The 15,251-nt window shown below is 47.7% G+C and overlaps 1 protein-coding gene across 1 annotated transcript in view; it reads left to right on the forward strand.

Moving 5' to 3' along the window:
• The window catches only part of GIPC3 (GIPC PDZ domain containing family member 3), a 256,767-nt gene that overhangs the window by 66,258 nt on the left and 175,258 nt on the right, over positions 1–15,251 (forward strand). Inside the window, exon 3 of the mRNA XM_077271913.1 lies at positions 9,931–10,111. Within this exon, the coding sequence (XP_077128028.1) occupies positions 9,931–10,111 (181 nt within the window). The remainder of the gene's footprint in view (positions 1–9,930; positions 10,112–15,251) is intronic.

Raw genomic sequence — 15,251 nt, forward strand, 5'->3', positions numbered from 1 at the left:
ACCAGAGGTCAGGAGCTGGATGCAAAGCAGAATACACTAGCACAGACTGAAGGCTGGGATGGAGTTTTATAGCAGGAAGACATAGTGCACATGAGACCATAGACGCCATCTTGGAAAAGGGCAGTAATGCACAAAAGGGTAATAAAAAATGTTCAGAGTCCTGACACCCATACATGTCATTCCTCTGCAGTGTACTTTGTATTGTGTCACGGAAAACACTCACACCAGTTTGGCTTTCTACTTCTTAAGCTAACTGCAGTGAACTTGCATGTCAATTTTCTTCAACTCTTTATCAGAAGATGCTTCTGCTTAGGTGTTAACTTCTGTGGTCGGCCTGGAGGTCTCTTTGAGATGATTGCAGTTACATCTTTGTGAAAAGTTTGTATCACTTTTGCTACAGTATTCTGACTCATAAGAAAAGCTTTTCTGATCTTATTGTAGCCTCCTTTCTTGTGCAAAGAGATTATTTTGTTTCTCAGGTCTTGAGACATTTCTCTTCCATGTGGTGCCATTGCTAACAGCATGAATTGGGAATGGGTTTCCTTTGTTAAGTAATGCTGTTTTATTGTCAACTGCCTGCTGGACACGTGTTTAATGAATAACCAGACTTACCTGTGGTTGAATTCTTGTTAATTAGAATTTTGTACTCTAAACATTAGCTTTGCTCCTAAGACTTTCATTGAGGTGTATTCATTTTTGTAACATGGTCTTGATTGAATTTGTTAGGAAAATCACTTTTTTGAGTGTGCAAAATAATAAATCTCTTTTTAAATCAATAGCCCGCTTTTTGTAGTATAGGACTACAGTACTACTAGTTGATTTTGAAAGGAAACTAAAGAATTTCTGACAAATCTGTTTGGGTATTGTCTTTTATGCTGGCCTATATATATATATATATATATATATATATATATATATATATATATATATATATATATATATATATATATATATATAGTGGTGAAACGCTACCTGAGTGTGCTGGGGGACACTCGCTTGGCATGGGATTTAAGCACTCAGGCACGATTTCTCCATTTAAACAGTCTATTCCGGTTTATTAAACGTCATAGATAGTGTTGAGCGATACCTTCCAATATGCAGGGGTATCGGTATCGGATTGGATCGGCCGATACCCAAAAAGTATCGGATATCGCCGATACCAATACCCGATACCAATGCATATCAATGGGACACAAAATATCGGAATGGTTCCCAGGGTCTGAAGGAGAGGAAACTCTCCTTCAGGCCCTGGGATCCATATTCATGTATAAAATAAAGAATAAAAATAAAAAATATTGATATACTCACCCCTCGGACGGCCCCTGGCTCTCACCGGTCCAAGCGTCTGCCTCCGTTCCTAAGAATGCTGAGTAAAGGACCTTCGATGACGTCGCGGCTTGTGATTGGTCGCGTGACCGTTCATGTGACCGCTCATGCGACCAATCACAAGCCGCGATGTCATCGCAGGTCCTACACTCACTGCATTCTTAGGAACGGAGGCTGCCGGTTACACCGCTAAGGTCCAGGCTCCGCCGGAGGGGTGAGTATATCCATATTTTTTATTTTTATTCTTTATTTTTTACATGAATATGGATCCCAGGGCCTGAAGGAGAGTCTCCTCTCCTCCAGACCCTGGGAACCATACACTGGGAACTTCTGATTCCGATTTCCGATATCACAAAAATATCGGAACTCGGTATCGGAATTCCAATACCGCAAATATCCGATACTTGCGGTATCGGAATGCTCAGCACTAGTCATAAACCATAACACAAACAGTTCATTATACCGCCATATCAGCATATCACATACGGTTTTACATTGCCTTCAGTGGTCACACTGGTATCTCTCTCCATTACAGTTCATTACATGCATCAACGGAACATATTAAACCCCGACAGTCTGTTCCAATGGCAGATACGTCTCTGCCGTATATCACAGGTTTTTCCCATACCAGGGATTACCTCACAAGAACTTCAGCTCCACACACTGACTCCTGCCAGTGCTGGTTCACAGGGAAACTGGCTCACTGGGATCACCGTCCTTGTGACCAGGGCACCTCGGATAGTCCAGACCCACAGTAGGAACTGTAGCTTCCCCAACACAGATTGACAGCACAGAGTGTCTTCCTCTGCAACACACACACCGGCCATTAACACTCCTGCCGGACTTAGGGTATGACTCCACGGTACGGATGGGCGGCGGTATCGCCGCAGCGGCGAAGCCGCTCGATGCTAAGCCCCGCCCCCTTAATGGGACGCGATCATGCCGGATGTGTTAACTCTTCACATCCGGGATGATCGCGCTCTCCCATAGGGCCCTGTGATATGCCATGCGCCTTGCGTCCCCGCAAGGTGTACGGGCATGCTGCAATCTGAAAAGACGCGCAGCATGTCCGTAGTCGCAGGGCCGCCGCGTGCGGGTTTCCACGCATAGTGGAGACGGGATTTCATCAAATCCCCTCCACTATGCTGGAACATCTGGACGCTGCTTGTTTGACGCTGCAGCGCTGCGCAGCGTCAAACAAGCAGCGTTTCCTGAACGTGGAAACATACCCTCAGTCTCATCACATTTATGCCTCCAAGCGCATCTTGAAGCACACACACAGCACCGCCTGGCTGTAACGTGGGTCACCGCACCACAATATATATAGATATACTGGTATATTGAGCCGTATCTCTATTACCTGTACCATGTGCCTGTAAGGAAGAACAGCATGTGGAGAGGTAGCAACAGAATATTCTTTTATCCATGGCAATACTGTCTGTGACTCACAGCATTGATGGACAAAGAAAGAAGAATGCACCTATGCAAAAAAAATAATATGGGCCCTCTTACAGTTCAATGCATCATCATAATTCTCAGCTTTAACTGTTTGTGACAGAAGCTGCTCGCAGCTACTTTGTAGGTGGAAGTGGCCCCCTTACCATTTTGGGCCCCTGTGCACAGATTGCACCATTGATATGTCTGCCCCTGGTCACAGCTAAGGCGGCTGCCTGCCCTGCTAGAAGATGTGAGCTTGAATCAGACTTCAAAGAGGGCAGAAAATTAATTTATACTCATATGTAATGATGGGCTCCCTCTCCCAAGGAAGAATTGAATGATCACAGCAGCATATGGAATGCCCGCCAGGGCCGTGGGGTACTCAGTACCGGGTCCGGTACTTAAAGGGGATGTCACGGTGGTGGCAACCCGGTCCGTGGCCCTGGGCGCCCAACTAAAAGGGAATGTCCTTAAAGGGGTTTTGAATAAAGTTTGTGTTCGTGACACCACCTTTGGTTCTTGGTCAGAGGTGACCGACGCTGCTTAAAGGGGTCCACTGGGGTGATGTTATGGCAGCTAAGATGGAATAACTTCTCACAGGTGAAGCTGGGTCCCCAGGGCTCCTGATGTGTAGATGGAGATGGTGGGTACTGTAGAAAGAAACGGAGGACACAGGTTTGCAGTCTCTTTACCTGGTTTACTGAAGACTTCAGGCAGCCACAGTCCGGGGCACCAGATCACAGGTACAGGCAGGGCCCGGCCAGCTTGGAAGCGAGTTCAGAGTCCCCTTTACCAGGTGAAGTTAGAAGCCTTCCTACTAGCACTGTGGTGTAGTCCCTTGCTGCCTGTGGTTTCTGTGAAGGTCCTCACTGTTCTCTCTGTCCTCCTTAAAGGTGGGACACTAACCCGTATGACAGGTGGCTCGAGCCATTTTACAGGGTCTCTATCACAACCCGGGCTCTATGCGCCACTGTGTCTCCAGGTGTTAGAATGGACAGGTGACATGTAGTCCAGCTGTCCTACCGGTTTCTGATATGAGTCTTGGAGTCGTTCACAACCTCGGTCTTCTGGCTACTAGTGTCTCCGCTCTGTAGGGTGGTAGCCCAGTTGCAGCTGTCCTCCACAGTTCTCACTCTCCTGCACTTCACTTCTCTACAATCCGTTCATCTTTCTATTTCTCTAGGAGCTGCAGCACCCTTGTGGCTGCATGGCCCCTTAACTTCCTTCTTCTCTGTCTCTCTGACAGGAACTCTTTCTAAGACTGACTGACTTTCGCTCCAGAAAGGAATATATATAGGGGAGCCACCCACAAGCTGGATCAGAGCTCCCACTTCTGGCCTGGAGCGTGAACATGTTATATGTTTGTGTGTACCTGATAGAGAAGATCTTCCCTCGCTTCCAAATGTGATATCACTCTCCCCGTGAGGAAAGCAATGCCACACATACACAATCAGAAGAGGAGACATAACCATGCTACACAGAATATCGTGCCTTCAGCTGAGAACACAACTCAGTTCGGGACATAGCCTTGCATCACCCCAATGCAGGAATTTACCCTTGGATCTGGGATGGATGAGAGGTCTGTGGATATCCTCACCAAATTTGGCCATTTTTGTGAGATGATAATCCCTGAGGCCATAGAAATGCTTCTGCCATTTTTCCTGGTAAGGCTATTTTCACACGACTATATTTTTGTTCCAGATGCTGTCAGTGCACTTGGATCAAAGTTATTCACTTGGGCTGTTCAAAGCCTTTTTTTTATATATGTAGCGCCCCCACCGCCGCAGGGCCGAGGGGTACCCGGTACCGGGCCTGTGAGTCTCTGCTCTGGGGTTGTCACGGTGGCTAGGCCCCGGTCCGTGACCCTGCCGTGGGGCGCACAGTAAATGCCAGATACGATGTGTGGATGGATGATGGTGGTGGTCGTGCCGTAGTGGTGCAGTTGTGGGACGGTGCAGTAAATAACGAGGACACCAGGTTGCAGTCTCTTTACCTCTTTACTGAAGATCTCTGGGTCCTCAGTCCGGAATACGGTTCACCAGGCTGCGCAAGTCCGGCCGGTCCAATGGCACTTCCAGAGTTCTCTTCACAGGTGGAAATCTGTGCCTTCCTGCTTGCGCTATGTGTTGTGGTCCTTCCCTGCTGTGCTTACAGAAAGTCCCCACAACTGTTGTGTCTGTTTCTTAAGTTCCCTCACAACTCGATTAGATGATGTTCTGCTAATCCTCCGTCCCTCCCTGATGTTCTGGTTGGGACGGCACCCGTTTGACGGGTAGGCTCGGAGCTCTTCCGGGACCCTAGAGTCGCCCCTCTCCACAAGTTGCCCCCCAAGACTGCATAGGTGATTTAAGTTAGACAGCCCGCCTTAGACTGACTGTCCTGCCGCTGTTTAGAGTATTGCTTGAAGCTGGATATTATGATACTCTCTCGGCGTTCCGGCCACCGGTTGTGCGCCTCAGTAGGATGTTGCCTCGGTCTTACAGCACAACTCCTACTGGTGTTCTCCTATTGCTTTGATCTCGTTTCTCACTCAGCACAATCTATCTCGCTTCTGATCCTTCCTTGGGCACCGCCGCTATGCTGAGCAGGCACGGTCCCGTTACGTTCACTCAAGTTGCCAAGCCTCTGTCAGGATCCCACCCCTGACAGAGACCCTACTGTATCTTCCCCTACAACACCCTCTGCCACAAGGTGTTGCCTGGTTCCAACCCAGTCAGCTTCTCATCTAACTTCCTGCCTGACCCCCAGTTTACCCACTATGGTGGGGAGTGGCCTAGTGAATAGAACCCTTAGCTCCCCCCGGAGGCCCGGCTGTGAAATGTATTGGTGTCTGTGATACCTGGTCAGATGAACTCCTTCAGTGCCATCAGACGTGCCATAGCTCCCCTTAGCGGCGGAGCCACAGTACTGCAACGACCAGGACTCTGGGGCGCTGCACTCCCCCCTGGTTAAACACAGTACTCCGGGACTGGGAAGAAAACAACAATACAAGTTAGCAAAAAGACATACAGTTTTGTTGAGTGCAATAACAATAAGTAAGCTTGAACAGAGCTTCCCTTTATGGGAGGTGAGGACGCTTGAACGTTACAAACATGGTTAACATGATAAATTACAGGCTACAAATAACTCCTGTTACCCAACCGGGTATTCTACTTAGTGCAAACGTTTGCATAATAAGTTAACATTGTCCTTAAGGATGTACACTCTAAAGGTACCGTCACACTAAGCGACGCTGCAGCGATAGCGACAGCAATGCCGATCGCTGCAGCGTCGCTGTGTGGTCGCTGGAGAGCTGTCACACAGACCGCTCTCCAGCGACCAGCGATGCCGAGGTCCCCGGGTAACCAGGGTAAACATCGGGTTGCTAAGCGCAGGGCCGCGCTTAGTAACCCGATGTTTACCCTGGTTACCAGAGTAAAAGTTAAAAAAACAAACAGTACATGCTCACCTGCGCGTCCCCCAGCCTCTGCATCCTGACGCTGACTGAGCTCCGGCCCTAACAGCAGAGCGGTGACGTCACCGCTGTTGCTTTCACTTTCAGTTTAGGGCCGGCGCTTTAGTGTCAGGAAGCAGAGGCTGGGGGACGCGCAGGTGAGTATGTGCTGTTTGTTTTTTTAACTTTTACGCTGGTAACCAGGGTAAACATCGGGTTACTAAGCGCGGCCCTGCGCTTAGTAACCCGATGTTTACCCTGGTTACCAGTGTAAAATATCGCTGGTATCGTCGCTTTTGCTGTCAAACACGGCGATACACGGCGACCTAGCGACCAAATAATGTGCAGACCTTCTAGCAGCGACCAGCAATTTCACAGCGGGATCCAGATCGCTGCTGCGTGTCAAATACAGCGATATCGCCATCCAGGTCGCTGCAACGTCACGGATTGCTGGCGATATCGCCTAGTGTGACGGTACCTTAAATCCGCTAAAGACCTTCTTATAATCACATTATAAGGCAATTTAACTTTTACATTCTCCTTCTTTAAATCTGCAGGGCCGCCTGTCCTAACGGCACCAGACCTACTGCCTCTCCTTTCTTACAGGACCGCTCCCTTCAGCCCGAGCCTTCTGTCTTTTCAACTACTATACACAGTATAGAACATAACATTACTTTCAGTTTAAGAGCACCGAGTCATCTCTACATGACTCCTATGAGGACTCAGGGTTTACCTTCTGTCCTCGTTGTCTATCAACATTATCAAACATTTTCTATAGAACATTAAACCTTCTCATTATCTTTCAGGGAACATCATCAGCATTTCTTTACAATTAACTAGTTGGATACATTTAACTTTCTCACGCAAACATTATCATCGCTTTTTCTTTATCAAAACATTATTGCTATCTCTCAGTCTTAAAGCAATATTACTCTCTTAAGTGCAACACATAAACATCCCCTTTAAGAGGGGACCAAGTCTCTATGAGGTAGCATATCTTCTCAAGCTACCAGTCCGTACTCAGCAAAGGTTCCAGTGTGGTATCTTCACAAAGAGTCCTTTTTGAAGTAAAACCAGTAGGGAGCGCCTTTAATAAGGTGCAAACTATTTACAAAAAGTTTGTATCATGCACTGTTCATGATTCAGCAGTTCTTTTCAACAATGAGGAAACAGGAAACAAAAGCAAAAGCAGAGGAAGGGATCCCGGGTAAACAAAGGGATCCCTTTAAGAGTTAACCCTAGTCGGGTTTAAAGCAGCAAAAAGCAGGGAAACAAACAGTTAACTATGTACAGTTTCAGGTTTCCGAGGTTTAGTTGAACGGCTTCCAGGGCTGCACCTGGCACTTAACCCTTCTTGGCCTGGGAAAGGTGAGGTCCAGGGTTACACCCAGTGCTGGACAAACGCCGTTAATCCGTCTTTCATGTACAGTTAAATAATGCGCAGCGATGGAGGTCTGCGCAGCTTGAGTAGGGGCATTTGCTGCAGCAAAGGTAGCGGCTGCTGCAAGATCAGTCACTGGAACGGAGTCAGCAGCTGTGGCACTAGCAGTCACGGGAGTGGTGTCAGTCATCAGGGCAGGGTCGTCCTTCATACCTGCTTTAGATGCGGTCCCTCCGGTGCCGGTCTGCTCTGCCTCCACTGGGGTCTGGAACGCTGGTTGCGGGGCCTTGTGCTGCGACGCTGTCATCTCTGCTTGCAGCACCTCGCTTTCCGGCAGGGCCTTGCTTTCTGGCTTCGGAGCGCTGGAACTTCTTTCTTGCTCCGGACCAGACGAGGCTGCCGACAGACGTCTGGCGAGGCTCCCGATGATGGTCTTCTTCCACCCGGCCTCAGTGCTCAGCTGCATCCGCCGGGGTTGGTGGATCAGCTCGTCCGCTCCAGTCTGCAGGAGTTCAGCGTCAACTGTGGAGGTCTGGCTGCGGTGCCTCTCCGGGTAGCTGGGGGAGTCCTCGGCTTCGACCCCACGCTCCAGCTCCGCGCGGCTGGCCATGGCGTCCTCCATGTCGCTGACTTCTTCTTCCTGGTCCTTTTCCCGCTCTCTCCTTCGTGGGCGGTTTCGCTTTCGTTGTCTCCGCCCCCCATTGAGGATCAGGAGGCGGATCTCGTCTGCTGACCGACACGTCCTCACAGCACAGTAATACTTAGACTGGGCGGCCATTGTCCTTCGCGCTCTCCAGCTTGTCTACGCCCACTCCACGCCCCTCTTCTTCTCCTGCGCTCTCCTCAGGGCGCTGTAATGGCGGATTTTGGCGGTAAATGGCAACACACAGTCTTTGCAATAAAGTACAGTCCAAGCACAGTAAATCACAGTTCCAAGGCACACATGACCTGATTCTTCAGGCTTAAGTAGATCCTGTTCGTGACGCCAAGTTTGTAGCGCCCCCACCGCCGCAGGGCCGAGGGGTACCCGGTACCGGGCCTGTGAGTCTCTGCTCTGGGGTTGTCATGGTGGCTAGGCCCCGGTCCGTGACCCTGCCGTGGGGCGCACAGTAAATGCCAGATACGATGTGTGGATGGATGATGGTGGTGGTCGTGCCGTAGTGGTGCAGTTGTGGGACGGTGCAGTAAATAACGAGGACACCAGGTTGCAGTCTCTTTACCTCTTTACTGAAGATCTCTGGGTCCTCAGTCTGGAATACGGTTCACCAGGCTGCGCAAGTCCGGCCGGTCCAATGGCACTTCCAGAGTTCTCTTCACAGGTGGAAATCTGTGCCTTCCTGCTTGCGCTATGTGTTGTGGTCCTTCCCTGCTGTGCTTACAGAAAGTCCCCACAACTGTTGTGTCTGTTTCTTAAGTTCCCTCACAACTCGATTAGATGATGTTCTGCTAATCCTCCGTCCCTCCCTGATGTTCTGGTTGGGACGGCACCCGTTTGACGGGTAGGCTCGGAGCTCTTCCGGGACCCTAGAGTCGCCCCTCTCCACAAGTTGCCCCCCAAGACTGCATAGGTGATTTAAGTTAGACAGCCCGCCTTAGACTGACTGTCCTGCCGCTGTTTAGAGTATTGCTTGAAGCTGGATATTATGATACTCTCTCGGCGTTCCGGCCACCGGTTGTGCGCCTCAGTAGGATGTTGCCTCGGTCTTACAGCACGACTCCTACTGGTGTTCTCCTATTGCTTTGATCTCGTTTCTCACTCAGCACAATCTATCTCGCTTCTGATCCTTTCTTGGGCACCGCCGCTATGCTGAGCAGGCACGGTCCCGTTACGTTCACTCAAGTTGCCAAGCCTCTGTCAGGATCCCACCCCTGACAGAGACCCTACTGTATCTTCCCCTACAACACCCTCTGCCACAAGGTGTTGCCTGGTTCCAACCCAGTCAGCTTCTCATCTAACTTCCTGCCTGACCCCCAGTTTACCCACTATGGTGGGGAGTGGCCTAGTGAATAGAACCCTTAGCTCCCCCCGGAGGCCCGGCTGTGAAATGTATTGGTGTCTGTGATACCTGGTCAGATGAACTCCTTCAGTGCCATCAGACGTGCCATAGCTCCCCTTAGCGGCGGAGCCACAGTACTGCAACGACCAGGACTCTGGGGCGCTGCATATACACGTAGCAAATTTACTCTCATCCGTATTTCAAACAAATGCACTACGGATTGCATAAATATAACAATGCGGATGAAAAATCCTTTACTGCAATGCTTAAAAATACAACATGTACAACACTATTGATTGTTATATGCTAAAAACATTCTCACTAATTAATGTTTTGTACACTCCAATTCTATTTAGAGAATTAAAGAGGGCAGCATCACTGACCGACTACAAAATGTCAATGTGGGTGACAATATCGAAGCCATAAATGATCAGACCATTGTTGGATGTCGACATTATGAAGTTGCAAAGATGTTGAGAGAACTTCCAAAATCAGAAACATTTACTCTACGCCTAGTTCAACCAAAAAGAGCTTTTGGTAAGTTATGAATTTCCAAATTTTGCTATGATTGGGGAACATGTTGACATCCTGAAAAAGATTCCACACAAATGTTTTATGGAGTATTGATATTGAAAAAGTAAAGTAAACACAGTAAATATCCTAAAATAAAAAAGGCCATTAAATCCTTTGGGGCATCCTTTGCTATGGCCCATCTTAATTCTCAGCAGAAGCCTCCAACAAACCATTGACCGGAAAAAGGAAAATTGACATCAATCTGCAATCATAATATAGTACAATCCCTTGCACTAATAATGAAAAGCATAGTCAGGTTGATGCTTCAATGTGATTTTAACCCCTTCATAAAAAGAAAATTTTAATTTTCAGCTTTTGTACTTTTATCTTTTTACCTCTCTTTTTTCCAAGATACCATAACTTTTTATCTTTCTGAAAAAGGAACTATGTGAGGGCTTATTTTTTAACACGGAGCTTTCATTTTTATTGTTACTCTTCTGATGTATTTACAGTGTTTTTATCTTTATTACACTTTGGGTGGGTGAGTTCAGCAACTGAAAAAAAAGGGCAATAATGCTCTTTAGATTTTTTTCTGGTTAAAATAATTTTAAATCTTTAATAGAGATGAGCAAGCAAGATCGCCACTGAGTGAAATTCAATTGAGTATTGGGGTGCTTGGGCATTCTTGTTAGTCATGTGAGTATCGTAGGTGCTTGAGCGCCAGATTCGAGTCCCTGACCCTCTTGTTTGGTGCCTGTTAGACAGCCAATGAACATGCGGGATTGCTGCCATACACAGTACTGTGATTGGCTGGCTGCAACGCATCATGGGGTCTTATATAAGACCTGGTGTTGCAATGCTTAGCACACTGTGTTCAGGAAGCGGTTCAGGGAGAATTGTTATAGGAGGGAATGCGTATTTTAGAGCAGGAATATATTCAAGGTTTAATATTACTATTGCAGTACTTGTTTACTGCTCCTACAGCATTAAAAGAAAAGTCCTTGTCAGGGCTAAATATTATTTCTGTAGTAAAACTACTGTTAACTGCATTCAGTAGAGGGATGGTTTTGGATTAGAGGCATCTTCGCAGGGTTTAATAGTGCTATGGCAGTACTTGTATACCGCCACTGCTGCACCGCTAAAACTACAGTCCTTTTCAGGGTTAAATATTTTCCTTTCTGCAGCAAAACCACTATTACTTGCATTTAGTGGAAGGATAGTTTTGAATTAGAGGCATCTAGGCAGGGTTTAAAGGGAAGCTGTCAGGTCCCCTATGCCTTCCAACCCAGCAGCATTCACCTATGTATGATTAAACTCTCTGCCTAACCAGCCCTGTATGATGTAATTCATAATAAATGCTTTTAAAAAGCATTTATAATGTCCCCATTTCCTATGCTAATGAGGGCTTTGACTAGTCGATGGGGCGTTGGTTTCACCAGATTTATCAGCCTTCTTTCCATGTTATCATACCCCTGTGGGCGTAATAACATAATTTTTACTAGCCGGCCTCATCGCCAGCTCATGCAAATCTAGTGCATGCATGCAGCTCATTTAAGGAGTGTCAATGGGTTTCTGATGCTGGTGTATGCTTCTTGGCTTCAGAGCCGTACTGCGCATGGCTGAAGGCCATCTTCACCACTCTTGACACCAGAATAGTGCGAACAGGTGGTCAACTGGATGGCAGATAATGCTTCCAGTATGTTTTCCAGCACCGCCCTGTCTTCTACACGGTCCAGTCTCACTAGCCAAGAGTCTGGATCACATAATCCTTATCCTGATACTCCTTCCTCCCAGTATGGCGTGTCCCAGGAGACATGTGACTCTACACTCAGACACTCCAAGGAACTCTTTACATTTCCATTTATTGATTCTGACCTCTTGCCCTGCATGTTTCAAAAGGGATATGAAGAGATTGTGTGTAGTGATGCCCAAATTCTTGAGCAGGCACAGTCAGAAGAAGATGACGGTGGGGAATGGCAATTAGGGTCTCAAGAGGTAGATGATGATGAGACACAGTTGCTAACAAGTAATGTCGTTAAGTCAACAAGTCAGGAAGATTAGAGTGCAGAAGTGCAAAACTAGGTGGTTGGCGATGAAGTCACTGACCCAACCTGGGAAGGTGCCATCCAGAATGAAGCCAGAAGGGCAAAGAGGGAGGGATCTGTAGCACCGCAACAAGCAGGAAGAGGCAGTGGGCTGGCCAGAAAGCAAAAGTGGGCAACTGTCCCAGAGCATCCACACGCTGCACAACACAGACCAAGGGTTAGTGTTCCCCAGACTGGTGCTTTTTTAAAGAAAGACCAGATGATAAAATAATGGTAATTTCCAACCTGTGCAGTACCAATGTAAGGAGGTTGACTAGCTGCTGTGTTCTCCTCTGAAGACATCAATGATACTGTGGTAAAGGATATGTAGAATGGGAATACTCTTTTGTTTTTGATATGTGTTCTTGTGATAAGTGTTAATTTCTTGACAGGCTGTAGTACTAGCTAACAGTCACAAGATGTCACTATCTAGAATGTAGGTGAAAGGTGAAGTCCGCTTAGTAACACATCTGGCACAGAGACAATACGAGAGTAAGGCCAGCCCAGATTGGGGAGGGGAAACTGAGAGTTAGTGCCAAGTACAGGGAGTAGAGTCCAGTGCAGTACAGTAGTGTGAAGTCTCAGCAGCAGTCTCACACATTGGGCTGCTAGGGACAATGTGGGCCTAATACTCGAGGCAGTGGGTTGTCAAAAATACCCTTCCACGTGATTCCATCTACCTGCCTGGGGGAACCTCGAGATGGATGTTGGGGGCCATGGGCACACTTAGCTTGTGAAGCTACAGGGAAAGATGGACTCAGACTACATGGGGAGTAAGGTATGGTCATCTGGATGCACTGTTAGTGATGGAGAAGAATTCCTAGTGCCAGAGAAGATAGCAAGAGAGACACTCTACCCATACCGAGAACTGGGGTTGAAGTTTTGTCTGGTACCTGTGGAAAGACAACATTCCATTGGACCTTATCCTTTATGCCTATTTGTAAAGTCTGCCAACTGTCCAGCAAAAGTTTGATTGCTTTTATAAAACCTTTGTCCTCTGGATTGATTGCAGCCAAGGATCCAGAAGAGGAAAACCTGGAACCAATGGAGGCCTTTCTGCCAGAAGTAAGAGAACTCAAAAGAAAATACCCAGCCATCCACCCAAACACTAAATAGGCACTTTGCCAGACTGCTTGCCCTGAAAATGTTGCCATTTAGACTTGTAAACAAAGAGGCTTTGCATAAATTCATGGCGGCTGCCACCCCTCTGTACTCGGTCCCCATCCGCCACTATTTTTCCCGGTGTGCCATACCCGCCTTACACCAGTACCTGTCCCATAACATCACTCTTGTCCTGACCAAGGCAGTTACTAGAAACGTCCACTTAACGACCAACACGTTGACAAATGCTTGTGGCTAGAGATGAGCTCACCTTTGAAGGTTCAGTTCGGTTCAATTTGCAGAACGTGTAGACGTTTGCAGAACAATTTGACGAATTTACCCGAACCCTATCAGATTCAATGGGAGGCCAAACTAAACATATACATTACACCTTGAGGGGTGACAAAAAGTTTCCCAAACAGCTAAAATTAGGGGCAGAAACCATGAAAAGTAGCATCAATTGAACCACAGTAAAAATGTGTAAATAGTACAGCAGCAGTCAGCCATGTGCCATGCATGAGGTATCAGGGTCTGGAACAGCATTTACAGCTTGGAATTGAAGTTTCAATGAGGACCTGGTGGTTAAGGGAGTCGTGTAAGCCTTCTTAGCGGAGAGCCCTGGTAACTCATTTAACACCTCCAATTTTCTTTTTATTTCAACCACACTCAGATGGCACAAACATCAGTTGCATACAGTACTATTGGTAGAAAAATGTAAGGAAAGTAACACAGGCTGATGACTGATCAATTGACACACAGTAGAAATTTGTAAATGGCACAGCAACAGTCAGCCATAGGCCATGCAGCAGGTATCAGTGTCTGGCGCAGCATTTACAGCTTCAAATTGAAGTTTCAATGAGGATCTGGTGGTTAAAGAAGTGGTGTAAGCCTTATTAGGTGGGAGACCTGATACATCATGTAATACCTCCATTTTATCTCTATTATTCTAGCCACACTCAGATGGTACAAACATCAGTTTTATACATTACTATTGGTAGAAAAATGTAAGGAAAATAACACAGGTTATTGAGTGATCAATTGACCCACCATAGAACCTTTTATAATGGTACAGAAGCAGACAGCCATGAGCCATGCATGATGTATCAGGGTCTGGCCCAGTATTTACAGATTGGAACTGAAGTTTCAATGAGGACCTTTTGATTAAGGGAGCTGTGTAAGCCTTCTTAGCTCGGAGTCCTGATACCTCATGCAACACCTCAAATTTGTTTGTTGTTATTCTAGCCAAGACTACTGGGTGTATAAGACGACCCCTCCAACTTTTCCTGTTAAAATATAAAATCTTCTTAAAAGTCAGGGGTTCTCTTATATGCCATGTGTCGTCTTATAGGGCTGGTGACTAATGTGCCTTTTGGGGAGGAGTGGTCCCGATGACGAAGAGAGGGGGCGTCACACAGGAAAGTGTGAGCGTAGTATCCCAATATTACCTCATTGTGGCAGCGTGAGGTCTCTGTACTGGGTGTGGCGGCGGCTCCTCTTTGTGCTGTATGGGGGCTCTGTGCTGTGGGGCGGCGGCGTATCTTCGTGCAGCGTTGGGGCTCCTCCGGCATTTCCTCAAAGCCCGGAGGCACCGGCAGCTCCATTGCTGCGATGCGGTGGCCTCCGGGAAAATGGCCGCTGGGGGCGGTGCATGCTCAGATTCAGATCTCGTCCCGAGATCTTGGGAGACGAGATCTGAATCTGAGCATGCGCCGCCCCCAGCGGCCATTTTCCCGGAGGCCACCGCATCGCAGCAATGGAGCTGCCGATGCCTCCGGGCTTTGAGGAAATGCCGGAGGAGCCCCGATGTTGCACGAAGATATGCCGCCGCCCCACAGCACAGAGCACCCACACGGCACAAAGAGGAGCCGCCACCGCTCACCAGCACAGAAACCCCACGCTGCCACAATGAGGTAATAGGAGGATACTCCACTCACACTTTCCTGTGAGACGCCCCCTCTCTTCGTCATCGGGACCACTCC

Source organism: Ranitomeya variabilis, chromosome 1 (genome assembly GCF_051348905.1).
Source record: "Ranitomeya variabilis isolate aRanVar5 chromosome 1, aRanVar5.hap1, whole genome shotgun sequence".
Classification (NCBI taxonomy): domain Eukaryota; kingdom Metazoa; phylum Chordata; class Amphibia; order Anura; family Dendrobatidae; genus Ranitomeya; species Ranitomeya variabilis.